This window comes from Sminthopsis crassicaudata, chromosome 4 (assembly GCF_048593235.1).
Source record: "Sminthopsis crassicaudata isolate SCR6 chromosome 4, ASM4859323v1, whole genome shotgun sequence".
Taxonomy (NCBI): domain Eukaryota; kingdom Metazoa; phylum Chordata; class Mammalia; order Dasyuromorphia; family Dasyuridae; genus Sminthopsis; species Sminthopsis crassicaudata.
In genome coordinates this window covers 100988154-101015012 of record NC_133620.1, presented here as the reverse complement: position 1 = coordinate 101015012, position 26859 = coordinate 100988154, and the positions used below count along the sequence as shown (strand labels likewise).

General features: G+C 41.8%; 1 protein-coding gene across 12 annotated transcripts in view; it reads right to left on the bottom strand.

Annotated features, from left to right (window-relative positions):
* The window catches only part of NFASC (neurofascin), a 237865-nt gene that overhangs the window by 49580 nt on the left and 161426 nt on the right, over positions 1-26859 (bottom strand). For all 12 annotated transcript variants that reach the window (XM_074308935.1, XM_074308924.1, XM_074308925.1 and 9 more), the window contains 12 exons: positions 24823-24934; positions 23362-23546; positions 21500-21631; positions 15239-15382; positions 14072-14183; positions 13494-13660; positions 11839-11986; positions 8933-9057; positions 8079-8123; positions 6014-6115; positions 3724-3921; positions 2520-2590 (listed from right to left, as the gene is read on the bottom strand). In XM_074308935.1, the coding sequence (XP_074165036.1) occupies positions 2520-2590; positions 3724-3921; positions 6014-6115; positions 8079-8123; positions 8933-9057; positions 11839-11986; positions 13494-13660; positions 14072-14183; positions 15239-15382; positions 21500-21631; positions 23362-23546; positions 24823-24934 (1541 nt within the window). The remainder of the gene's footprint in view (positions 1-2519; positions 2591-3723; positions 3922-6013; positions 6116-8078; positions 8124-8932; positions 9058-11838; positions 11987-13493; positions 13661-14071; positions 14184-15238; positions 15383-21499; positions 21632-23361; positions 23547-24822; positions 24935-26859) is intronic.

Here is a 26859-nt window from a genome sequence, read left to right as displayed (position 1 = left end):
ACCAAGAATGCTTCCTTTTCATTTGTGTTTAGGAAATGTTAACATGTTTTTAACATGAGTCTAAGCAAATCTGACTTTAACAGGCAATATTGGCAGCTAGGATGTGCCATAGTAGAGTGTGGGCTTGGCTAGGTCTGGAATCAGGAAGATTCATCTTCCTGAGTTCTGAGTTCAAATACAGCCTCTGACCATTACTAGCTGTGGGAGCCTAGGCAAGTCACCTAACCCTGTTTGCCTTAGTTTTCTCCTCTGTAACATGGGGCAGGATAAGGAAAGATCAAACCATTCCAGAATCTTTGCCAAGAAAACCCTAAATGGGTCACATAGAATCAGACTTAAATGAAACAATTGAACAACACCATGGGGGAACACAAAGAACTTTGGCTTTGGAGCCACCTGGCCAGGATTCTAGACATGACTCTCATTTAATGGCCATGTAAATTAACTTCCCTGAGAATCAGTCTCTTTCTCTACAAAATGAAAATAAGATTTAAGCTACCTCTCAGGTGTGTCTTGAGTATCCAGTGAGATGATGTAGTGCTTTGTAGACATTTGGAGAAGATTTGGATTTGGGGTTTCATTGGTTCTTAAGAAAGTCTTTGATGAGAAAACTCTCTTTATCAACAACTCATAGTCTCAGAGAGTTATTTGGGGGCAGAGTCACACAGTCAGTGTGTTAGAAAGGAGACTCAACTCAGGTCTTCTTGATTCAGAAGCTTAACCTCTCAATATGGTGTGAAGTCTGGGGTAGCTCCCTCAAGAACATCTGTAAGAATCCTAACAATATGGTCCTTTATAGATATATTCTCTTAATGATATTAACTCAATTTTGTAGAACTAAAAGGCCTATTCAAGAGCCCTATCAATATGATAAGTATGATCCTTATTTAACAGATGAGGAAACTGTGTCCTAGAGAAATAGCCAAATGGTGGAGCCAGTATTCAACTCCAATTTTCCTGCTTCTAAATACAATTTTACTAAACTGTGCTGTCTTTTTCTATCCATATATTTAAGATATTATTATTACTATGATAAGGAAAATTCATTTGCTATCCACCAAAAGAAAAAACATAAACCCAAAGGCCAAAAAATAAAATACTTTGGATTATTCACCATTTTGGTTTAACCATGCTATTTTGTGGTGGTTCAGTTATTTAAATCATGTCTCACTCTTCATATTCCCATTTGGGGTTTTCTTGGCAGAGATATTAGAGTTGTTTGCCATTTTCTTCTCCAGCTCATTTTATAGATGAGAAAACTGAGGCAAACAGGATTAAGTGACTTGCCTAGGGCCACGCAACTAATATATATCTGAGGCTGGATGTGAACTCAGCTATTTCTGACTCCAAGCCAAGAGCTTTATTCCCAGCACAACTTCATTGCCCTAAGTATGGATGTTAGTACATCACCCATTAGTATGGATAATAGACAAGTATTTTTTGTTGGTTCCTTTTCTATCTTCCTGGCCATCCTCTTGCCATACTTCTTAAACTCTAGCCATTATCTTCATGTCTCTATATCCCATTGTCCTTAAACACAAACTTGGACTCTGTCTTTGGGTCTCTCGGCTCTAAGAAGTGATCTTCCGTCTTATTTTGTGGGAAATCAGGTCTCCATGCTACATTTCTACCCTGTAGCTCAGCACACAAAGCCCACTCCCATCCCCCTTTCCAGATTTCCTTTATGCAGTCTTTCCTCACTAGAATATAAGCTTCTTGGGAGCACAGATGGTCTTTTTGTAGTCCTACTTCTTAGCACAATGCCCAGCACACAGTAAGAGCTTAATAAATGCTGTGTATATATGCCTTTCTTACCTCCCCCCAAAAAGTATCGGCTCCTGGAAAATAAGGGTTCATTGTTTATTCTGTATTCCAAAGTCTGGGTCTTGCCTTTAGGGGTAAGGCTGACAATAAAGATTCAGAAGCCATATTATACTTTTTGGGGGCCTTAGAGAATAGGTTCCGGATCTCTTGAACTGTATTTTGTTAGACTCCCTTATCCTAAACATGACCAATGGAAACCAAATGTTGACTGTGATACCAAACACAAGTGGATGGGATTTTATGGTTCTTTGCTTAGAAGGAAGGTTGAGAGGTTATTTGGGTTACCTTCTGCCTCTGGGCAGGCTTCTCTTGAAACCATTCCAGAGAACTGTTTCTATTTTGTTCCTAAAATCTTCCCAGAAAAATATTCCAGACATGTTATTGAAATAGGTCCACTGTCCTATTCTAACCAAAGACAGGACGTCCTTCTCGTTATCTAACCTGAATCTCTCTTGGTCTATTGGAACACAATTCCCTTGGGTCTTACTTGGTGGAATTCTTCTTGGCCACCATCTTTTCATCAGGGACCTTTGGCCCTTCTCCTTTCCCTTACTGTTAATTGTTTGTTCTCTGAAATCTCATTCTCTGCCTTTTCTCTTGCTCAATAAGGAGAGAAGGTCATGTTCTCTGGAGAAGAGCTGATGGTCTGGACTACACTGGGTATGGGAAGGGCTGCAATGAAAAGAAAGTCTTACCGTCCATGTGATTTCCATGTTATTCTTTCTAGACCCGGCTCCTTTTACGTCACCCGGATTGGACTCTGGGGCTGAAATCCAAATGGAGATAGTTCACATCTAATGACTACCTCTCTCACTTTGTTACCCAATTAAAAATTCACTCCCCCTCGGAAAGTTCTCTTGATTGCTCTTATAATTGTTTTTTTTTTTTTTTTTTTTTTTTGTATAGATATCCTGCATTACTGTGCACCGGTTCAGATGTTGCCTTGTAAATGAATATTAACTTTCTTTCCCGAGCACATTCTTTGTTTCCCCAATTAAAGCTGGCTATAGCTAGGGGCTCTGTCATTTCCCACATTATTGTCAATCTTTTTCTCTTTCACTTCTTCACTTTAAAGACTGAAGGAGTGTACACTGTGGGGAATGTTTTGTTCACTGTACAGCCAACTCTTTAATGTCCACTGAGGGTCTATCCACCTTTCTGCTTTATTTATTGGAAATGTTTAAGTGCAGATTGGCTTCCTCCTGACACTGGGATGTTCTCAGGAAATTCAAATTCACTGAAGTAAAATAGTTAGAATACGTAGTACTTGGCGCATTGCCTGACACAAAATAGATGTTCGATAAATGTTGGCTGATTGTTATTCAAAATAATTTAAATCACTTATGTACGGTATCACCAATCATTTGATAAAAGGAATTAGAATTAGATTGGATCTCAGAAATCATCTGACCCAAATTCCTCATTTACAGAGGACTTGGCACAATTGCTCAAAGACAAAGAGCTAATAAGTAGTTGGCTTGCTGGGTTCGGGGAATTCTAAATTCAGTGCTCTTTCCATCATACAGTGGGCCCCACTTCTACTTCCATCAAACATGATTAATCTCTCTCCTTTCCCCTCCTCCTCCCCAACAGAATGTCTCAATCTGATCACTGTTTGGCTAAAGGCAGGGACATAGAATGCCCTGTAATATGCCAGGTGCTGGAGAAGGCTACAGACCTGGAGGCAGGTAAGGCAGGGGAAAGGAAGGGTTCCAAACAGACCTATCCAGTTTATAATCAATTATACCTAGTTGTGAATTATCGGTGCTATTTTTCATTAGTGCAGCTATTAACTGTGCATATTGTTGTTCTATCAAATATCTGACCTTTGCACAATGGCCCCTCAGATAATAAGGTTCTGTTGGGCTGGCAGGGGGAAGGCGAGCTTTAAGCACTCACGTGCACCACTGGTCCTGTATCGCTCCGATGGGAGGCTAGGATGACTGCTTCCAACATCATTGACAGCGATGACTCGGAACTGGTAGTTGACATACGGGGACAGCTGGAGGACCGCTGAATTGACGCTGCCTGGGTGTTTTGAATGGCTATGCCAGACACCGGGCTGGAACTGGTCCTCTTCAAACTGTACAACGTACTCTGAGAGGGGAACAGTAGAGAGGGGAGCTACTGCTGGGGGCGGAACTAGAACTCTTCCTCTCCAAGAAACTATTTATATTGCATGCATTTATCACACCCCCAGGAGTACAAGAGTAGGCAAGAAAGATTGTTCCTGAGATAGAGAGGGAGAGACTGAGATTCAGTTATATAAATTAGAGTCTCTGAGTAAGAAGGAACTTTTGAAGTCACCTAATCCAACCTTTTGGAATTCTTTTTTTTTTCATTGAAGCTTTTTATTTTCAAAACATATGCAAGGATAATTTTTCACCACTGACCCTTGCAAAACCTTGTGTTCCAATTTCTTCCCTTCCCCCATCCCCTCTCCTAGAAAGCAAGTAATCCAATATATGTGAAACATGGTAAAATATACATAGAGATATAAATCCAACATAGGCATACATATTTATACAAATATCATGTTGCACAAGAAAAATCAGATCAAAAAGGAAAAAAATGAGAAAGAAAATAAAATTTAAGCAAACAACAACAAAAGAAGTAAAAATGCTATGCTACGATCCACAGTTCTTTCTCTGGGTTTTCTTATCATCCAAGATTCTTGGAACTGATTTGAATCACCTCATTGTTGAAGAGAGCCACATCCATCAGAACTGATCATCCTATAATATGTTATTGCCATGTTTAATTATCTCCTGGTTCTGCTCTCTTCACTCAGCATCAGTTTATGTAAGTCTCTCCAGGCTTCTCTGATCCTGATTGTTTCTTATAGAATAATAATATTCCATAATAATGAATAGGAATTCTTCCTAAGACATGCCCATTAAGGGAGCTGTCCAACAATGAACAGAGCTGCCTTAGTAGGGAATGGGTTCTTTATCAATGGAGAGAGGTAGCCTGGCCACCAGGCATGATACTGAGGTTACTTACCCATTAGACTAAATAACTCCTGGGCATCCTTCTTATCCTGAACTTCAGTCACCCAAACTCATTTGAAAACTTCCAGTGATGGAGATGATTCATTCTAATTCTAAAGAGTCCTGATCACAAGGGAGTTTTCCTTCCTCTCTCTAACTTTTACATATTGCTTCTATTTCTGTTCTTTGAGGCCAAGTAAAATAGCTCTAATCTCTCTTCAACATGTTGTTGTCATGTCCAACTCTTTGTGATCTCATTTGGGGTTTTCTTGGCAGAGTCACTTCTCCAGCTCATTTTACAGATGAGGAAACTGAGGCAGACAGGGTAAAGTGACTGGCCCAGAGTCACACAAGATTAAGTGTCTGAAGCAAGATTGAACTCAGAAAGATGAGTCTACCTGACTTTAGGCTGGGCACTGTACCACTTAGCTGCTTCTCTTCCACCTGATAGCTTTTCCTGTGGCTGAGCCTTCTTTTCTCTAAATAAATGAACATGGTTTCTTCAACTGTTCCATATATGGCCTGGCTTCTAGCTTTGAATTTCAAGATTAGTTAGATATCTTTCAAATCACAAAGAGTCTCTTATCATAAAATGGGTTGAGGGTTTTTTAAATTTCTGGACTTAGCATTCTTGACATTTTTAAGAATTATTGAGTATGCCAAAAAGTTTTTGTTTATGTGGTTTATAGCTATTGCTATTTACCGTATTAGAAACAAAAAAATTTAGTGTTATTATAAAAATAATGTTGTTCTTGCAGACCCCCTGAAAGAGTATCAGGGATGCACAGACTGCACTATAAAGACTGCTGGTCTAGGAAGTGGACTAATCCATTCAATTCTGCCACTGACCAGCCTTAGACTCACAGAATACCTAGAATGTACTGTTAGTGGCAGAATATTCTATCTGCTGGATTTTTCTGGAAGACTTACAGCTTGGATGGAGGATGTCGGAGTAAACTAAGTAAGGGGACTAGGTGCAATGGATCCTTAAAAAACTTCATTCATAACAAAGGCTTTCACCTGCCATTTCTGAATAACTCAAAGTGTTCCACATAGGTGCGGCAGCTAGTCCACAATCAAAGCAATTGTCCTCAATGTACAGATGGGGTACAGACTGCCGAGGTCATGAAGCAAGGGAGAGACCGGACTGGTATTGGAAGTCCGAAGTTCAGGTGTCCAGCATCCCTCCTTGCACTGACCTGTGATGGGACTGTTGTTGTCATCCCCAGGGATCCAGGTCAGTCTCACACTTCTTTCCTCAAGGTCAGTCAGCTCTAGGTCTCGAGGAGGATCTGGTCGCTCTGCCAGCAGAGAGAAAGCATACCTTTGGATCTCAGAATTAATGGAATGATCTCCCACCCCCACCCTCCTCCTTAGTCTGTCCCAGTCCCAGATACTGGTGCATGCAGAATGGCCCATCCCTGGCCTAAGACCTTCACCCCCAAACTGAAATTGCTACTCAGTTTGTTCTCCTGGGTCAAAGGAAGAATAGTGTACTTGAGAAAGACTCCAACTTCTGACCAGCCCTTCTCCACTAAGAACTAAAACTACAGAATAAAAACGGGTGAGATAATGCTCCAACCAGAGTTGAAGGCAAAGAGGGGGGACAGTGCTCTGTTGGGGCAGATGTGAGTGTTAGGTGCCTTGTGAAGGGAAGACAATGAGAACATCTCTCTCCTCCCCCCCCTACCCCGTGAATGTTTTTAGAGACTACATCTGTAAGGTGTTAAGAACTGCTGCATCTGACCCTTTTCACACAGTCCCTGATGGTAAAACTGGGCCAGGAGAACGAATGGGGGGAATTGCAGGTGGTGGTGCTGGGATGTAATGTAATTTTCCCTAGGGGGAAAAATTACTCTTCCTGGCTACACAACACCTGCCCTCTGCAGAATTCGGACAGTGCAGGAGAGCCAGTAAAGTAAGCACCTGGCAAGAGATCCAGAGATCGGTAAGGCACTGGGAGGATGGTGCAGAGAGGGAGAAAGGAGACAGTCAGTCACACAAGGGAGTTCTGAGGCTGCTCAGCAGGGGACACTCTCAGAACAACCCGTCAGTGGAAGTCTACACTGGGGACACATTCATTCTAGGGGTGCACGAGGGGGGTGATTCCCTAAGATTCTTGTTCTTTGCTCTGCAAGGTTTGAAGGAATCTTGCTTGGGCAGAAGCAGGTATTAATGGTAGCTCCTGTTTAAAACAATCTAGGTTTCCCAGATGCTTCCTTCCCTTTAGCTGTTAATTATAAAAGGTGATATTTATACAGCTTTAAACTTTGCAAAGCACTTTGGGAGATTGGGGAAGATAAATATTATCTCATCTGATTGATATTACTACTCTCTTCCCCCTTTTATTCTATTATTACTGTCACTCTCTCTTCCCCATTTTATTAGATAGGGAAACTAAGTCTCAGAGAGGTTAATAGACTTGCAGCACGTATCACTAGTAGAGTCAGGTTTGGAACCTGTCTTCTTGTCTGTAAATTCCCCCTTTTCCCTGCTGTATGTACAACCAATGTGATTTGGAGGTAGGAGTGGGGAAGCTAAAGTAAAGAGATCAAAAGAGTTTCACCTACTCTCTATCTTGTCTCCAGTGCCTATTTAAATTAGATATAAAATATGTATATACATTTAAGTATATAAATACATCTATGTGTACAGAGTATATGTATGCGTGCATTTAATATATAGTAATGTTATATATGATTTAAACTTGTATGTAACTATTTTATTCCATACATATTCCATATATAAGTTTATTTTATAAACATATATTGTCCCCATTAGACTACAAGGTCTAAGAAAGCAAGAATTACACCTTTCTAGCTTTGTACCTCCTTTATTGCCTTGCATAATATCTGTACAAGTGATCTTTCATTAATGATAGTAGAATAGAATGATCCTGAATGAGAAGTTGGGGAGAAGAGGAGATAGGGTTCACCTAAGAGATATGGTCGGGGTGGGGAAAGTCCTTGGGAGCTAGGGGCTTTGGAGATAGGATAAAGGATGGATTCTAAAAATGATCTGAAGCTTATAGAGGAGTTAAGGGTTAGGGACAAGGGGAACCTGGAATAGATAGGTGATAAATGCACAGAGAGAAACAGAGGCTTAAAAAGAGATGAGAATGAGAAGTTGCCTCCCTGAAACTAGGATAAATCAAATCTCCTCCCGGATCTCCCATCCTCCCATTCCTTCCTCCCACCAGGCCCACTTTCCCCATCTCCTAGTGAGGGCTACAGTGAGGAGTCTACTGAGGTTACTACCAGTTACCTTTGGGCAGGGGAGCCATACGGTTAGTTGGAGCAACCTGAGCAGCTGCAAAGGTAAGACAGGTTAACCAGGTTAGTGGTATTGTTTAAGTTGATCTTAACAAGTGGATCTTGTCTCTTGCTTGTCTTCATGTGGAAGGCCTCAGGGCCTTCATCATCTCTGCAGGGAGGGTTAATGATAGTCTTAAAAGCCTACTTCCACAAAAACTCGGGGAGCTTGGCAGAGGTGACCATTAATTCCATTTTGCAGATGAGGATAATGAGACTGAGGACCCTACGACTATCCAGCTTTTAGTCATCTCCATTAGGGTGTGACAGAAGGATTCAGACCACCATCAGGCATTATCCATGAAGAAAATTTGGAATACAATATAATTGGTGACTTCCTTTCCAGGGGGGATTTTTTCCCCAAGAAAACATACCCCATCAACATAGCTGGAAGGATGGGGCAGAGATTAGTTCCATGGAACTTTAGGAAGTTCTGACAAAAAACAGGGTAGAAATGGGAGGGTAAGCTATATGCTTTGCTCTTCCTTTAGTCAAAGGCTGTTTAATAGTTAATCAGCTTAGTTGTGTAGGGTTAGCTGTAAGAAGGAGGAAACAAAACAAAATGCAACAACCAAAGCAAGGAAATCTTCCCCACTTCTCTGTACCAGTCAGGCATTGCTTAGATAATTATTTTGAGTTTTATAAATTCCCTTAGATGTTCTGAAAATGTTGCTAGATCAAACAATTCTCATATTTAATTAGATCTTATTGAATGTGGGCACAGCCTCTGAAACTGGTCTGTGTGTGAGTATACGATGGGGGAAAGGGAAGGTTGGCCAGTGACACTTAAAACCCAGGGGCAGTTACCTAGCACTGTGAGGTAGGCCTTGGCTATGTCCCGGTCAAGCTCGGTGCTGGCCATACAGGTGTAGCTTCCTTGGTCCCGGTCAGCCACACCAAAGATGGTGAGGGTGTCCTCTTCCTTCTTCATCCTGAAAAGGAGGAGGGATGGTAGAGTGATTACAGAGGGAGGCAAGTAGACTGAGGGGCTGATTTTAAGGGAAAGCCCCCTTTTTTACTTCCTTTATGGAGAGAGCACTAAAAACTAAGCTCAAGTGTCAGTTTTCTTCTAGGCACTGAATTCAGATCTCTGAATCTTTTTTGGAGGAGGGAGGGAAGGGAGAAGTAGTAAAAAGTATTTAATTGTTAAAGATCAAAATACAAAGCAAACCAAGATGGTTTGGGGATAGCCATAACTACCCTGATCTTGTCCCCCAAATCCCACCTTTATTTTCACTTCTTTGTCTGTCATTATGACATCCTATAAAATTAAATGACACCCTCTCGATCCTTCAATTCTCCAAACCCAACAATTGAGGACCTATTCAAAGGACCAGCTCCCCCATGAAGCTCTTTTCTGACTAGTTAAGCTCAAACAGTTCTCCTCTGAACCCCCATGGCCCCTGTGGTCTGCATCTTATCCAGTATCTGCTATGTTTCATGACTGTTAGTCCAACTTCCCCAACTGGACTTTCTGGGGGGAGGACTATTCCATACCGAGCATACAGTAGGCCTGCAATAAATACTTGTTGATTCATCATTGAGAGGCAATGTAGTACAGTGGAAGATGCTGGATTTGGAGTCAGAGGACCTGAGTTCTAGTCCCGGCTCTGCTATTTATTACCTGTGTGACACTGGGTAAGTTATTTTTGGAGCCTCATTTACAACGAGGAGGTTGGATCTGATGATCTCTGAGGTTCCTTCCAATTCTAAAATTATGATCCTATAATCTCACTTCTTCCCACACCTCCAGCCCACAATAAACCTTAAGGACTTTTTCAGGCCTGCATCTCCTCTCAGCCCCGAGGTAGAGTCAGGTCTGGCTCTACGTTGGGTATATAATTACCTCTAGATGTAAGAATATCTGCCATTGAAGTCTTTGGGAAAGGGATAGTAGAGATATTTTAAGGGAATAATTATCATGACCAATTAAGTGTCTGCAAAGGATCTGACTATTGTACAGTAATGCGAGGCCTTGGTGCAGAGGGATGGTTAGTTGAATAGGGAAAAAGAAATATTTCAGGGGGATCTGGTACTGAACAGCTACCACCAACAACTTCTGCTAACGAAAAAACAACCTTTTAGGATACCCTGGCTGATCACTTAAGACTCAGTAGTCCCTGAGGTTCCTGACCCCAAGAGAGTTAAGAAGAGAAAAGCTGCAATAATAAGTTACACACTCTCTTCACTATTAAGAGGTCTGGATAATTAAACAAATCAAATAACCAAGGATGGCTTTAATATTCATTCTACAAGAGGACTTTGTGGGAGATGACTCAGGTCAACCCTGCCCTCTACTGGAAGATAGGGATATTGCTAGTGGCTCTGAGAGATGCTGGAAACACTGGTCCTATGGAACCACTGGATAATGTTAAGTAATGCAAATGAGGATCGGAGATTCACTGACTGGAGACAAAGGAGAAAAGTGAAAAGGGAGAACGTGAGAAAAGCAATCAGAAAGGAAGAAAATAAGGGCAAGACGGAAGATTACGGGAGAAAAAGAGGGAGGAACAAGAGAAAGGGGAAAGTGAGAAATATTGTAAAAGAGGATAGGAAAAGAAAAGGAATAGAGGGAGAGACAGGGAAGAGAAAGGGGCAAGAGAGAGTAGAGTGAAGGATAAAGGAGGAAAATAGAGGGAGGAACAAGAGAAAGGGGAAAGAGAGAAATATGGAGGTGAAAGAGGAGGATGGGGAAAGAAAAGGAATAGAAGGAGGCACAGGGAAGAGAAAGGGGCAAGAAAGAGCAGAGTGAAGGATAAAGGAGGAAAAGAGGAGAAACAAGAGAAAGAGGGTAGAGTGAGAAATATGGAGGTGAAAGAGGAAGATAGGAAAAGAAAAGGAATAGAGGGAGAGACAGGGAAGAGAAAGGGGCAAGAGAGAGCAGAGTGAAGGATAAAGGAGGAAAAGAGGAGAAACAAGAGAAAGAGGGTAGAGTGAGAAATATGGAGGTGAAAGAGGAAGACAGGAAAAGAAAAGGAACAGAGGGAAAGACTAAGAAAAGAGAGGGACAAGAAAGAGCAAAGAGTGAAGGATAAAGGAGGAAAATAGAGGGAGGAACAAAAAAAAGAAGGAAGAGTGAGAAATATGGAGAAGGAAGATGGGAAAAGGAATAGAGGGAGGAACAGGGAGGAGAAAGGAGCAAGAGAGAGCAAAGTGAAGAATAAAGGAGGAGAAGAGAGGGAGGGGCAAAAGATAAAAAGAAAGGGAAGGAATGAGGAGGGAGAGGAGAGGTAGGGAAAGAGGGAGAGGAGGCCGTGGTTCATAGTGAGGTACAAGAGAATGAATCCAACAATATTAATCCTACCAGCCCTTCAATGAAACCTATGAAACTGGATATCCATCACTTGGTTATATACCTTGACAGAAACCTCAACATTTCAGAGATCCATGATTTTTTCAGGGGAAGGCAGGAGTTAATGCTTCCTCCCCTACTGTGGATAGCAACCATTTTATACTTTAGTAAATGACCCAATCTTTTGCTGATGAATATTTCTGACCATAGATAGGCTGACCCCCAGGAAATAAATACTGAAGGTTGTCACTAGACCTATAGTTGAAGATTTTCCAGCATGGTTGAACCTGTTGGAGTTTGTGCTCTGCTAGCATGTCCTTGGAGAACCCACAACGAGGTCCCAATAAGAATTTAGTGGAAAGTTGGGTAGGGAGAAGGCCATCTAATCTGGCCCAAAAGGCAGGAGGGAGGAATGGGGGACCTGTTTCCAATGTAGAGCGGCTCATCATCCTTCAGCCAGTTGACTGTAAGCTTCAGAGTGGGGTCATGCTTCACTCGACACTCCAACACGACGTTTGAACCTCTCTTGACCACCTGGTCCTCAGGCACCCGAATTATCCGGGTGGGGTCTGTGGGGAAGTACAAGAAGCCCATTGGCCCACCATCTTCAGGATCACAAACTGCCCTAAAGCCTCAGGCCTGTCACATAGATTGAAAGAAATCACATTTCTGATGTATTAATAAAGGGGAATCACAGTATTGTCCACCACAGTGGGCAATCCAAAAATAATGTGTGGCTTTCTCTTTCTCTTTTTGGAGGTTCAGTTAGAAATAGCAAATTTTCTTCCTAATTTTATTTGGTCTACAATATCATCATGAGTCTGCATTCCCGGAACCCCGCCATCAGGCTTGTTTCAGGGTGGGAGAAGGTGGCCTAGGATTAAACATTTGCACTGAGGAATCCCCAAGTGGATCATCCACACATGGGCACTGGAGAGCCAGTAGATATATCTCTAATTTGGCCTTGATTCAATTCAACAAGCATTTATTAAGTATCTACTATTTGCCGGGCGCTGTTCTAGGTACTCAAAATAAAACAGAAATGAAACCATCCCTGGCTTCAATAAACTTATAAGTTATTGGGGGAGATAACATATGCAAATATAAATATAAATTACATGCAAAACCATTTCCCTGGGAGGGCACTAGCACCTGGGGGTGGAGGGTGGGGATCAGAGTAGCCTTCCTCAATCAAGGCTCTACACTGGAACTTTGAAGGAATCTTGAAATTCTTTGAAGCTGAGATAAGGAGGGAGGGCATTCTGGGCATGGATGACAAGCAAAGGCATGATTAGGAGATGAATGTCATGTTCAAGGAATGGTAAATAGACCAGAGGGTCTGAAATTTCATGTGCATGGAGCAGAAACTGTGTAATAAGCCCGGGAAGTAGACTGGAACAAGAAAGTTAAAGGCTTTAAAAGGAAAACAGATGTTTACAAGTTATCCTAGAGGTAAGAGAGAACCATAGAGATTCTTGAGTGACATGGCAAGATCTGTATTTTGGGACTATGGTTTTGGTGGCTGGGTGGAGCAGTAGGAAAAATTAAAGGCAGGGAGTATAATTAGGAGACTATTGTATGATTTAGGTGAAAGGTAATGCAGGTCTAAATTAGGCTGATGGCTGGGTGAGTGGAGAGAAGGGGACAGATGTGGGATATATTGAGGAGATTAAAAACTGTCAAGACTTAGCAACTGATTAAAAAAATCAGAGGTGAGGGAGAGAACGGGAAGACTTGATATCTGTGAGTCTGCCAATTCCGGTGATTTGAAGTATAGTTGCACACTCAACAGAAATGGGGAAATTTGGAAGAGTTTCTGGGTAAAGATAATGAGTTCTATTTTGGAAATGTTGAGTTTGATAAGCCTATGTGACATCCAGTTAGAAATGCTCAAAATAGCAGTTGGTGACAAGGATTGCCCTAAAGACCTCAGTCATCTGCAGGGGGTAGCACCTGAATCCATGGGATTTGATGAGTTTGCCAAGATAGACAGTGTAGAGGGAGAGATCCCTGGGTACTCTCATCACCAGGGTGTGAGTGAGATTGATGTTCTCTAGTCCTCCCATATGCCTCTACCTTTGACCTCCAGGCGGACTTGGTTCTCTGCTTTGCCCAGGATGTTGGTGGCCACACAAGTGTAGATGCCCTGGTCTTCTTTTCGGGCCATGGTCATTTCCAAGCTGCCGTTCTCATGGACTTGGTAGTTGCCACCATCCAGGTTGCTCCCCTGCCCATTCTTAAACCTCGCAACACAGCAAAAGAGACCACAGCATAATGAGGCAGGAGGTGAAAAGGGCAGCTAAGGACAGGGAAGGGAGAAACAAGTAACCAGCCCACAGGGGAAGCATTACGGGCAACAGAAAGAACAGCTCTCAGAGGGGTAAGTGGGAGGCTAGAGACCTAAGTCTTTTGTCACTAACTCACTGTGTAATCTTGAGAAAACTATTTCTCTTCTCTGGATCTCAGCTTTCTCCTCTGTACAACAAAACTAGGTGGTCACTAAGACTTTTCCAGTTCTAAAATTCAATTTTTTAGAATTTTCAGTATTTGCTGAGACTTACTCTAGTCCCATGCAAAGCTTTGTGGGTTACAAAGGAGACATACAGGGCAGGCGCTGCCCATGGAAGGTGGGGCCAGACATGAGCAGAGCTTACCATCGGAGGGTGGGGATTGGGGAGCCAAAGAAAGGGCAGTCCAGCCGAGTCCGGTTATAATGGATCACCTTGATGAGCTGGTTCCGAGGGGACAACATCCGAGGAGGTACATCTGAAACCCATATTGTACCCATTTGAAACTATTGGGGTGACTGGCTCCTTCCTTCTTAGATACTTTTTTTGGGAGGCAGGGGAACAATCCTTGATCTTGGACCAATCTGCCCTCTCTCATTTATCCATGTACCTTCTTCCATCAATTTCACCAACTCTAATGCCTTTCAGGATTGGGTGAGAATGGGATAGAGTGTTGTCATGGTATTTGATCCAATTTTCCAAAATTAGGACAAGGGAGTAGACTTATGACTTCATTGGTTAGAGAATGCCCAAGCGAGGAAATTCCCTCTACCAAAGCAGGTTAGAATTTCTCTCCAAGTCATGTATAAGGTGAGGTGACTTGCCCAGGATCACAAAGCTAGTACACGTCAGAGGGGAGACTTGAAACTAGGTATTCTGGCTTTAAAGCCATCTCTCCATTCACTGCTTCTGGTTTTCCAAAATTATTCAGTAGTAAATACTGGATGAAATACCCCCTACACATTCTTTCTGAAGTCCACGAACCCTTCTAGCTATTTCTCCCTTTCTTCCTCTCACTGCTTTTAATTTCTGCACTGAGTGCAGAAAACCTATTCAGTCCATCTCCAATCCTGGGCTCTGGCACCAATATTTAAGATTATGAAATTCAACTCACAAAAACTTAAAATGGCAAGATCCACCCACTATTCCATATTCATATGAGTGGACAGTAGACCAATGCTTATTTTCATGGCTGAAGTAATTCTGCATCCATCTGTGTACTCAAGTCTCCCTTTAGTAGGAATGTGCAATTCTTTCCCTACTCCAGAAAAATCTCACATACATTCCCATATTCAGCCCTGTTCCAACCTGATCACCAAATAGCCAGGATCTAGACTGGTCTGGTGCCCTCCCCTTAGAACACAAAGGACCATCTTTTTCTCTTTTATGAAATAACGAATCACAAGCATGATATGGCTGTAACTGAAAACAAGAAAAGGATCCAATCTCTCTTGGATTGGATCACCCAGTTCTCCCTCTTTCCCCACTGCTTACATATGTTCCCAGGTACCAAGTCACCTGTTGCATACTTACCCAGAACGCTGACAAAGGCATTGGCTAGAAGGTAACCGTGATCGTTGGATGCATTACATTGGTACACTGCGCTGCTGCCAATCTGAGTGTCCCGGAATATGATGGTATCTCCAGCTACCTCACGACTTGGGTTGGGAGGTGCCACTAGAGATGAAGGAGAGAGATTCTGCAAGTTGTGGTATATGGATGCAATTGAAGACTATTGTGCTATGAGAAATACTGAGCAGGTGGATTTCAGAAAGACCTGAAAAGACTTACATGAACTGACGCTGAGTGAGGTGAGCAGAACCAGGAGAACATTGTACACAATAACAGCCACATTGTGTGATGATCAACTATGATTGACTTAGCTCTTCTTAGTAATATAATGATCCAAGACAGTTCCAAAAGACTCATGATGAAAAATGCTATCCACATCCAGAGAAAGAACTATGGAAGCTGAATGCAGATTGAAGCATACTGTTTTCACTTTTTTGTATTTTTGTTGTTGTTTTTCCCTTCTGTTCTGTTTCTTCTTTCACAACATGACTAATGTGGGTATATGTTTATATGATTGCACATGTATAATCTATATCAGATTGCTTGTAGTTTTGGAGGGGGAGAAAAAAGTTGAAACTCAAAATCTTATTTAAAATAAATGCCTGAAAATTAGTTTTACACATAATTAGAAAAAATAAAATACTGTGCTGAGGACCATGGGTTTACCTGTTAGGACCTCATGGTATGGGGACCTCTGTGTGGATTAGACTGGGACTCAGAGCACCCAGATTCTGGCCCCGGTTCTGCTAACCCTCTGTGACCTTGCGCACTCAGTCCAAACTTTAGTTCCTTAATCTGTCAAGTGAGAATAATAATTCCAATCAGCCTTTATCAGAAGGTGACTTAAGAAGTCAGTGAGATAATATAATTTTTAAAGTATGAAAAGTAACTAAAATGAAACAGTATGAGGCAGTACAAGGATGGATCTGGAAACAAAGGGTCCAGGTTTCAATTCTGACTCTGACACAAGCTACTGCAGGGCCATCAGCAATTTATGTTACTTTTATAGTCTCAATTTCCTCATCTAGCAAATGAGGAGGCCAGATCAGATGGCCCTTGAGATCCCTTCCAATGCTAGGTCTATGGTTCTATTAGCAGACTGGTGATGAGATGAAAGCTTGGATTACTTGGGTTGTTTTCAGAGCATTCAGTCTTACACTGAAAGGAAGAGGGATGCAGGAACTGGAATGTTAGACTTTGAACTAGGAGACCCAAACTCAGGTCTCCTCTCAGACACACCTGATAAAACAATCGTGGACAAGTCACTTAAAATACCAGTGGTTTTTTCATCTGTGAAGTATGGAGAATGAGATTTCCACTACTTATCTTACTTGTTGTTGTTCCATTTCAGTCATGTTTGACTCTTTCTGACCCCACTTAGGGTTTTCTTGGAGAGAAACTGGAATGGTTTGCCATCTCCTTCTCCAACTAATCTGACAGATGGGGAAACTGAGACAGATAGGGTTAAAGGACTTGCTCAGGGTCACACAGCTACTAAGCGTTTGGAGCTTTGAACTCAAAAAGATGAGTCTTCCTGACTCCAGGTTGATCCTGACTCTCTGCACTATGGTCTCAGTTAGCTGCCTATATACCTCATAGAGTAGTGAGAAAAGCATCCTACTGACCTTAAGGCATTATACAACTATGAACCATTATCATTACGATTATTCTTCACTTCATTTTTCCTTATATTGATTGGAGCTCATAGGGAAATGGTCCAGGGAAAAGTTGTTCTCCAGCTCTATTATTATGTAATTTTTCTCAACCTACTTGATAGGGCTCAGACAGAAGCAGTCCTGAGACAGGTTGTCTTCCTGCTGATTATCTTTCATATTCAATATTCTATGAACCACTGCGCAGATGGAGAAAATAACTGCTTTTTATAGTTGAATAAAAGTATTCTGTAGGCTCAAAAAAAGCCTGCAGCAGCAGGCAGGATGTACCTCCATCTACTCACCTCTTGATTTTGATTTTATCCCCTTTATATTTTAATACAGAGTTAGGAATCTAGTCCAAAGTCCAACACCATTTTAAATTTGAAAATATTTTGTTCACATAGCTTGGAGACTGAGGATTTGGTAGGAATATTGGTAGAAACAATGAATAATAATAATATCAGTTGGCATTTATATAGCATTTAGGCTTACAGGGGGTCCTCATGAACTCTGGGATTGGGTATTATTATTATTCTCATTTGATTCATGAACAAATGGAGGAAACAGCTAAACAATTTCTTCTTAAGTTTTCATGGATCAATGATACATATGGAGGGGGTTGTGGGCAATAGATGGGCCTGTAATAATGCTCTAGTTTTAGTATAGTTTATTGGTTGAGCCCACAAGAGGGTTTTAAAGTCTATATTTGTGTATGGGAGTTTGTCACATATTGATTCATGAAAAAGTGAGCTTCTAATGCATAATTCTAGCTAGCAGGTCATGTCTTGGTGGGTAGTTAGTGCTGATGTGTCCCATGGTATCTTCAGCTTTCTTTCATTAGTTCCCTTGATCACGAATGAATACAGCTAGTAGACAGAGCACTGGAGTTAGGAAGATTTGAATTCAAATCTGGTATATATGTATATGGATATAGGGTTTCATAACTCAGGTGCTACATTGGCGGGCTTTTGTAATTATGTGTCTGTTCTCCCCAGTTGATACTGAGTTCATTAATAGAAGAGTGTGACATATTTTTATGTGTGAATTGTGATGTATTATTTATATATTTGTTTTAATATAGGAATATCTGTAGTGACATTTCTTTTGCCCTGCTGTCAAGTAAATGACGAAGAAAAAAGAATAACCCTTTTGTGACATTATTAATGTATCTGCTCACTTTGATCTACAGACAAGCAGCAGTGTGGAGTGGGTGGCAGGAAGAAAATCTAGGGCTCAGCTATATCCCTAACTCAATATATTACTTTATAGGGACAAGTCTCAATTTCTAATTTCCTTCAACTACAGGAATGGGAAAAAAATCGACCCTCTTTTGTGGGGATTCTATGAAGAGATAATGGAGTATTCATTTCCAAAATAAAAGTTCTATAGAAACTTTTGAGACTGTTGGTATTAATTTTTTTTTAGCATTTAGGAGGTAGTGTCCCCCATAATGACCTCAGTTAACCCATACAGCCACTCAAGACCTTTAAACAGAAAAATTCACAATTGCTGCATGACTTGGTACTTGGGATCAGATAACTTGCCTGGGATTTGACACAGACCTGGATGGAAGCAAAGCTGTGTGCAGGGACCCAGGAGTCTGGCCTCCCAGGCGCCGCTCTCCAGACAGCTATTTTGAGCCTAGAGACTGAAGAATCAGCAAAAGCTGAATTCAGACCAGGTCAGCATCTCCATCGCCCCTTCTTCCCATCACTAAAAGGCTCCAATGCCATCAATTCCTTGCCTGCCACCTCTAGAAGGTCCATAGAATTGATTTCTCCTCTCATCACTCTCCCCTCATGCTCAGAGCTTTCTGCTTCCTCAGTGAGTGGTAGGTGACATTTCTAAAGCTAACCCTTCATCACAGTCCCTGGGTGTGGGATTTATTTTTCAGTAAAGCAGAGGGACGAAATATTTGCAGCCTTCAACAATAAAGTGCCATGAGGATATGAGACATTGGGGAGAGGGGCCACTTTCCATGTCTGATGTCTGTACTTGGGTTTTTTTTAGGTATAGAGTCCACTATAGTGCTCTCAAGTCTGAATTTGGCTCCTATAGCAAAAAGAATTTGTTCACCAAGTAGAGTTGTTTTTATAGTTTACTTGCTCAGAAAAAAGAACAATGATTTCTCAGGAAATGCTATGACACCATAGCATCTAGCTGTGAGGGATCCTGAAGTCATAATGATGGACATCGGAAGATCAAAGTTCATGGATTATGCCTCAGACTTCTCAGTGTTTGTTTGGTCTCCTCATTTGTAAAAACGATAAGATTTGCCTCTGAGTTTCCTTACAGCTTTCCCCAGGATGGGGGAAATCAATGCCAACCAACTTTTCCTGGGAAGTTCTTCCCTAAATTCAACCCTAACCTGGGGTTTATAACCTGGGGTCTGCAAGCCTTTTAAAAACTTTATATTTATATTTATAGATATATACACATATACACATATATATTCATATAATTGTTTTCTCTGTTATCCTATTTATTTTATTCAGTTAAAAAGAAGTCCACAGAACTATGCCCAAAAGGCTATCAAACTGTGTACATCATTTGATCCAGCAGTGTCTCTACTGTATCTCTATCCCAAAGGGATCATAAAAGAGGGAAAAGGGCTCCCATGTGCAAAAATGTTTGTTAACAGCCCTTTTTGTAGGGGCAAGAAATGAGGAAACTGGAAATTGCCCATCAGATGGGGAATGACTGAATAAGTTATGGTATGTGAATGTTATGGAATATTATTGTTCTGTGAGCAATGATAAGCAGGATGATTTCAGAAAAGCCTGGGAAAGACTCACATGAACTGATGCTGAGTGAAGTGAGTAGAACTAAGAGAACATCGTACACAGCAGCAGCAAGATTATGTGATGATCAACTGTGATGGACTTGGCTCTTCAACAATGAGGTGATTCATGCCAATTCCAATAGATTGTGATAGAGAGCCATCTGCATCCAGAGAAAGGACTATGGGGACTGAATGCAGATTACAGCATAGTATTTTCACTTCTTTTGTTATTGTTATTTGCTTGCTTGTTTTTTTTTTTCTCATTTTCCCCCTTTTTGATCTGATTTTTCTTGTGCAGAATGATAAATGTGGAAATATGTGTAATTTGACCTATATTGGATTACTTGCTGTCCAGGGGAAGGGGAAAGAGGGATGGAGGGAGAAAAATTTGGAACCCAGGGTTTTGTATTCTTTTGAAATTTGACATTTATCTTTGCATGTATTTTGAAAAATAAAAAGTCCATAGGCTTCACCAAATTACCAAAGGGGTCAAGATCAAGAACTAATACTTTTGCAGTGCAGGATAACATTTTCTCTCTTATTTTGCCCTCATAAAAAATGGAGATCAGTCACTCACTCTTCCCAGTATATATGTGAAGAAATGGAATTTCTTGGTGAACTTTAGGGGGAAAACTGATGATGGATATGTTTTGAATAGTCTTTGTTAGGTTTAACATAGTTATAGAAGCTTCATCACATGGTGTGTGTGTGTGTGTGTGTGTGTGTGTGTGTGTGTGTGTGTATGTTGTAGGAGATAATAAAGATGACAGGAATCTGTCCACTATTTATGTCTCACTGAATAGATAAAGGTGACCAGAAAATGGGTGGGATATGTGAGACCATTCTGGCTTGGGGAATGGAAGAATTTGTTTGGCAGTTTTAAATTTCTAATTAAGATATTTTAGATGCCATGTGCCAGGGGATAAGGGATAGATTTAGCAACTAAATCTTAATCTGTCAATCAACATATACTAATTATTCACTACATGTCAGATAAAAGATACATGAAGATAAAAGAGAAATAATGTCTGCCCTTAAGGAACCTTTTTTTTTTTAAAGGGAGAAGAAATAATACATGCACATATTAATATATACAAATGGATACAGGGGAATATGGGATAGAGGAAGACCTTAGCAGTTGGAGAAATTAAGAAAGGTTTCATACAGGAAATAATTCTTGATCTGGGTCTTACAGGAAATTAAGGATTCTAAGAAGTCAGAAAGGAGTGCACGTCAGGCAGAAGGGACCTCCAGGGTAAAGACAAGCAGAAGGGAAATGAATTGTTGTGTATGAGGAACATTTCCTACTACTGGCCTTGGCTTGAAAACCACTAAATAAGGATACACTACTTCTAAAGAAAGGACACAATAGTTTTGATTCAAATTCTATAGTTGGGAACAGAAGGGGAGAGGACTGGAGAATGGGACAAGTGTACTTGTTAGGAAGTTTTTTTTTTTTTTAAAATTAGACTAAAATCTACCTCTACCCACCATTCCTAGTGTTGGACTCTAGGGCCAAATATAACACATATATTGTAAATCTTCTAATAGCTGTACACTGCTCTCACGTTTCCCAAAGACTGTTCTTTGCCAGACTACACTCAGTTCCTTCAAAAATTTTTTCTACAGCACAATCTTTCATTTCTTCAATATTCCGGTGACTCTCCTCTCTGACTCATTAAAAATGTGGTACCTAAAACTGAGCACAATATTGCAGATGTGATCTGTCAAGGACAAAATATAGTTATTGAGCACCAGGCTGGGAAAGACATCATATCGCCTTACCTTCCAAAGGATCCCCATTCACCAGCCATTGGACAGTGGGCTTGGGATTCCCATTGGCCCGACACACCAGCCTTCCATCTTCACCTGGGGCCAGGATAAGGTTCTTGGGTTCATCTAGCCAATAAGGGGCGGCTGGAAGACAAGGACAGCCATGGGCCAGCCAGTCAGATGGGATGGGGAAGGAATAAGAAAACCAAGTCAATGGCTCCTCTAGGGAGAAGCTCCAGACCTGGGAGCACTGCTACTTAAACTGCAGCCCAGGTCTCCCCATAATGACTGGGTACGCCTTTTATTGACAACAATCAGCCTGCAAACAGACCTTTGGTCAGGGCTCTGGATGGCACAGAATAGTGATTTGTCATGTCTATGTAGGCTAGAGAATGGGGGAACATGCATTAAGCTGGACGTCTGGGTCTTTATTTGCAAGGCCATTTGGCTCTCCCCAGCTTTAGCTGCCTTTGGGTAGAGCCTCAGCTGGTTTTCTTTTTTGATCGTTTCTTTCCCCTTTGAATTTTGCTTCTGGTGCGAGGGGCACTAATGAGACTAAGATCACAAGGCCAATTACCTTCAACCAAGAAATGCCATGCCATGATTAATGGACTACCTTCTTCACCCTGGCCAGCCAACTTTGCAGATGTAATCTCAAAGGGATGCTGGATAAGGAAGTGTGGATGACTCAGTACAAGTACCAGATAACTACATAATACAACTGAGTACTACTTTAAGAAATATTCCAAGCCCATGTCTTCCTGAGAACAGGGAATTCCATGTGAACTGAAACCTTGCCCCTTTGGTTTATTAGCCGAGTTATCAGTGACATTCCCTTTATTTATTTCCTAAAGGAAGCATAGCACTCACCCATAAACACAGAGAAAATACCAAGAGACAGCACACCAAGGAACAGGAACGCAAAATGAAAAAAAAATACCAACAACATGCCAACAGGCTTTGTGGTTGTGATTCAAATGGTGATGGTGGGTAGAAGGATGGTGGAGGGAAATCTGCCTTTGAGGAGGAGCCACAGTCATTATAGAAAAGTGGACATAGATCTCTCCCTCCCCCCCCCCTCTCTCTCTCTCTCTCTCTCTCTTCCTCTCTCTCTCTCTCTTTGTCTCTCTCTCTTCTTTTTCTCTTCTTCTTCTCCATCTTTTTTCTCTCTCTCTCTTTTCTTCTGTCTCTCTAATTCCTCTTTCTCACATACACATACACACATTCTCTCTCTCTCATTTCTCTCTCTGTCTCTTTCTATTTCTTTTTGTCTCTGTCTTTGTCTCTTTTTAATCTCTCATCTCTCTTTCCATCTTTCTGTATCTCTTTCTGTGTCTCTCTGTTTCTGTCTTTGTCTCCACCTCTATCTCTCTCTTTGTCTCTCTCCTCTCTGTCTTTTTCTATCCCTTTCTTTGTCTCTCTCATCTCTTTCCACCTTTTTCTCTCTGTATCTCTCTCTGTCTTTCTCTCTCTGTATCTCTCTCTATATGTTTCTCTCCACTTTTCTCTCTGTCTCTCTGTCTCTTTCCTCTCTGTCTCTATCTCTTTCTGTCTCTTGTCTCTCTCATTTCTCTTTCCACCTTTCTCTGTCTCTCTATCTCTCTGTGTCTTTGTCACACACACACACACACACACACACACACACACACACACACACACATACACACACACTGCATCCCCTCCATCCACTCAGTGGTGAGCAGAGTGATGACTGCTGGTGGATGGATGCTCCACAGCTCATGGGGTGTTGGGTGGCTCCTCCTGCCCTCCTCTCTCAGGAAGAGGAGGGATGGTGGTAGTAGTGGTGACAAGATTGGGGGGAAGAAGTTGTTGGACAGGCAAAATAATCATAATGAGAAATACACACAACGTACCCTTTACTCTCACCGAGATCGTGTGCCGGATGCTGCCCATCTTGTTGGAGGCCAGACAGAAATACTCCCCAGAGTCCTCCTCTGAGACATTGGTGATACGCAGGGCCTTATTAAAGTTTTCAAATTTGACCTTGCCGGCTGGGAGGTCCCCACCTTTCTTGTACCATGCGATGTCTGGTGCTGGTCTAGGAGGGTCAGACCCGTCAGGAAATAAAAAGTGGACATGTTAAGCTCTTACTGGGATTCTGTAGAAAGCTGGACTAGCTACCTCTACAATTTCTTCCAAGGCTCCAGTTCTGTAATGTTAGGAATCTATACCAGGGGCCCCTTAGTGGCTGGATTGATGAAATGACCTTTCCCTTTATCTTTTTTTTGGAGGGAAATTAGGTGTTTATTACTATAGGTGGGGTATTGAAAATCCCCCAAAGCTCAGGTGAACACTTTGTTTGTGGGCATCAGGTGACAATGGACATCATGTAGCTAACCTGGGAGGAAGTGGGTGGGGTGAAATATTTAACAAGGCTCAGGCTTGCCAAGGTATAGGACTCACAGGACTGGGAAACCTTGACCCCATGAACTAGTGGGGGGTCACTAGGAGTGACAGCTTTGAAAGGAAAGAGCTGGACTTGAGATCCAGTCTGGGAGTCACATATTGTAGCTAAGCCCCATGTACTCAAGGACAGACGTCCAGACTGGTTAACTGTTCTTTGACTTTATTAATCTAAAGCTGCTGCTATAGAAGTCTGCACAGATGATGGGCATCTTAGGATTATATTCTTGGGCTCCAAAACTTGGGAATTTTGGACTCCAAAAGAATATATTATTTTAATTTCTTTCCCTTAGTGACAATGATGTCTTTCTGGAAAAACCCAACTTCTTTCCTGGATGGTGCAGAAGAGAAAGGGAGCATTTGTGTGAAGGTTGGGAGAATGTAGAATGGATGGGAACTTGGAAATCCCCAGAGATTAAATAAAGATTGATGCTAACAGTAAAAACAGAAGAGGTCCCAATCTCCAACTCAGAGGTACTAGTCTGGTATTGAGTTTATTAAAAAAAAAAGAAAAAAGAGGAATTCTAAGTAGGATTGGATCTAAGCACTTTTCTGCCTGATGTTTTCTTTGTAAATAAGTCTCCAGTTTTTGTTTTCCTTGGGGTGCTTCTAATTTTAATTCCAAGGACTCCATTTATCAGGGTACATCAGGGCAGAGATTGAGTTACATATACAGGATAACCAGCAAATTGGCACCAAATCAAGGCAGATTTTCTGACTCTTCTTTCTCTCTTTACCCCAATAATGTGGTCACTAGGATGGGCTTGGTGGGCTCCAGTATAGGACTGAGCTAGCTCAAGCATCTCACCTTCAATAACAGCTAGAGAATGAAACCTGGCTAAAGCCCCTTTCTCAGATCTCTGGACAGAGTCAGGAAGAAGGGTCCAATTACAGACACAAATGGTACATACACCCCTGAGGCGATGCACTCCAGCAGCAAGTCCATGCCCCTCAGAACCATCTGGCTGCTCGACGTGCCCAAGGGATACATGAAGCTGGGCGTCCTCTCTGCAACTCCTCGGGCTGAAACAGGACAAAATATGCTCTTATGTGTAAAGTCCTTGGAAAGTTAAGTAGGTTTGGCTGGAAAGCAATCATTATTGTGCCCGTATCTTCTCCCTTCTTAAGAAACTTTGCTCTGGATCTTGTCCCACTGAACCTTTTCCTAGATGTTAGGATAGGATAGGAAAGGAAGAATGATACCCACTAGTCACCTAGGTTCCATCTGCCCTTCCTTCTCAAAAAAGATTCTCCATTCTGATGAGACATTTTGTGAAGAATCATCATCTAAAACACACCTTTACTCTTCCAAAGAGCATAAGAGCAAGGAGTAAGGGGGTGTTATAGCAAGGCCCTACCACCAAGAAGCCAAGCCATGTTTTGCACTTTAGAAATTATTGTGATATATCCTCATCCCTGCAGCTTGCCCTTCTACCAGGGAAAGGAAATGGTAAAGTAAAGGCTAGCACACAGATTACACAAAGCATACATGCTTAACATGCTCTTTGGGACCCTGGAGACACAGGGCAAGGATAGAGCTTCAAGGACACAGACATAATCTGAGACATCAGGCAAGAGTTATTAATGGTTTAGTGTGGAGGTGGAGAGTTAATAGGCAGGAATGGCAGGCATTGCATCCGCTCTGGGACCAGAACCAGTCTGTACTTTCGCTAATGGCTTTGAAAGGGGGTGGAGGTGAGAGAGGAGAGTGTTAATTAGAAGTAAGATGAGGAGGAGGGGGCGTAAGGGGAGATAGCCATTCCTTTGGAGAATATGATTTACTCTTCCTCTAGGCTTGGAAACAGCTTCCATAATAAAAAGCTCTGAAATTAATGAAGTGACTTTTTGTTGTGCTGCTATTTTAAGGAGCCATGTCTCAAAGGCTTCAGTGCTGCTTTCAGGAACAGTATGCTGTAGAAAGGATGGTGAGATGAATGGAGGGAGACCCCAGAAGTGGATCCTCAAGTCAGGCCTTTCTGGCCATTGCTTTTTGCAAAGGATGGTGTTGAGAAAGTTTTGTAAAAGAAGTTTTGCAAAGAGAAGTTTGCAAAAGGAAGAATGGTATAAAGACACCGCTTGACAAGGAGCCACAAATAAAAAGATAAAAACTAGGGAAATCTCAGATCAGTCAGAGAAGACTACCTTGGAGTTATGGCTTTAGGGAGGGGGGTTCGGGCGAAGCTATCTTCTTGGTGGGAGATACAGCTTAATGGGCCCCATCCTGAGCTGCCAGCGGCTGTTAAGTCCCTCAGAGATGTGTGAGGTGAAGAACAAAGTTGTTCATTGAGAAGGATTTAATCATTTCTGTCATGGAGAGGGGGCAGGGTGGTCTGCAGGGACCCTCTGCATCTGAGTAATTGGCATTCCCCAATCAGAAAAGTGACTCAAGTAATTTGTTATCCTGGGCTGTCCCTGTCCAGAACCAGTGGGGGCTCCCAGCCAAAGAAGCCCCAAGCCCCTCCTGGTCCCAGTTTGAGGGGAAGGATCATGGGTACGCTGGGAAGTGAACTGTCCTGGTATAAGCAATGAGACCCTCCAAAGTAAGGAGGGGGAGGGAAATAAACCCACAATGGCGGAAGAATTCCATGGCACTTGTTTTGTTTCTCCCTTTGTCCCTTTGACAAAGGAAGAGAATTATTCAAGTTTACATCAACTGCCATTTTCTTCCACATTCCCACAGCACTTCACAATTTGAGGTGTCAAGAATACATGAAAGGTTCTGAAAGAGACCAAATTAAACCAGGTTTGTAGGTAAAGAAGAAATCTGTATTTTATACTGGAAATGTATTCCTCTTTTGGCTATGGGTGATTTGTGGCCATAAACCGTGAGGTCAGGAATGATCTTGGGACAAGCTGAGGCATATTTTTTGGGGAGGGGGTATGTTTCACATTTGGTGGGTTAGTGAACTTGGACCTTTTGAAAAATTGTTAGTAAAAATGATAGGAAA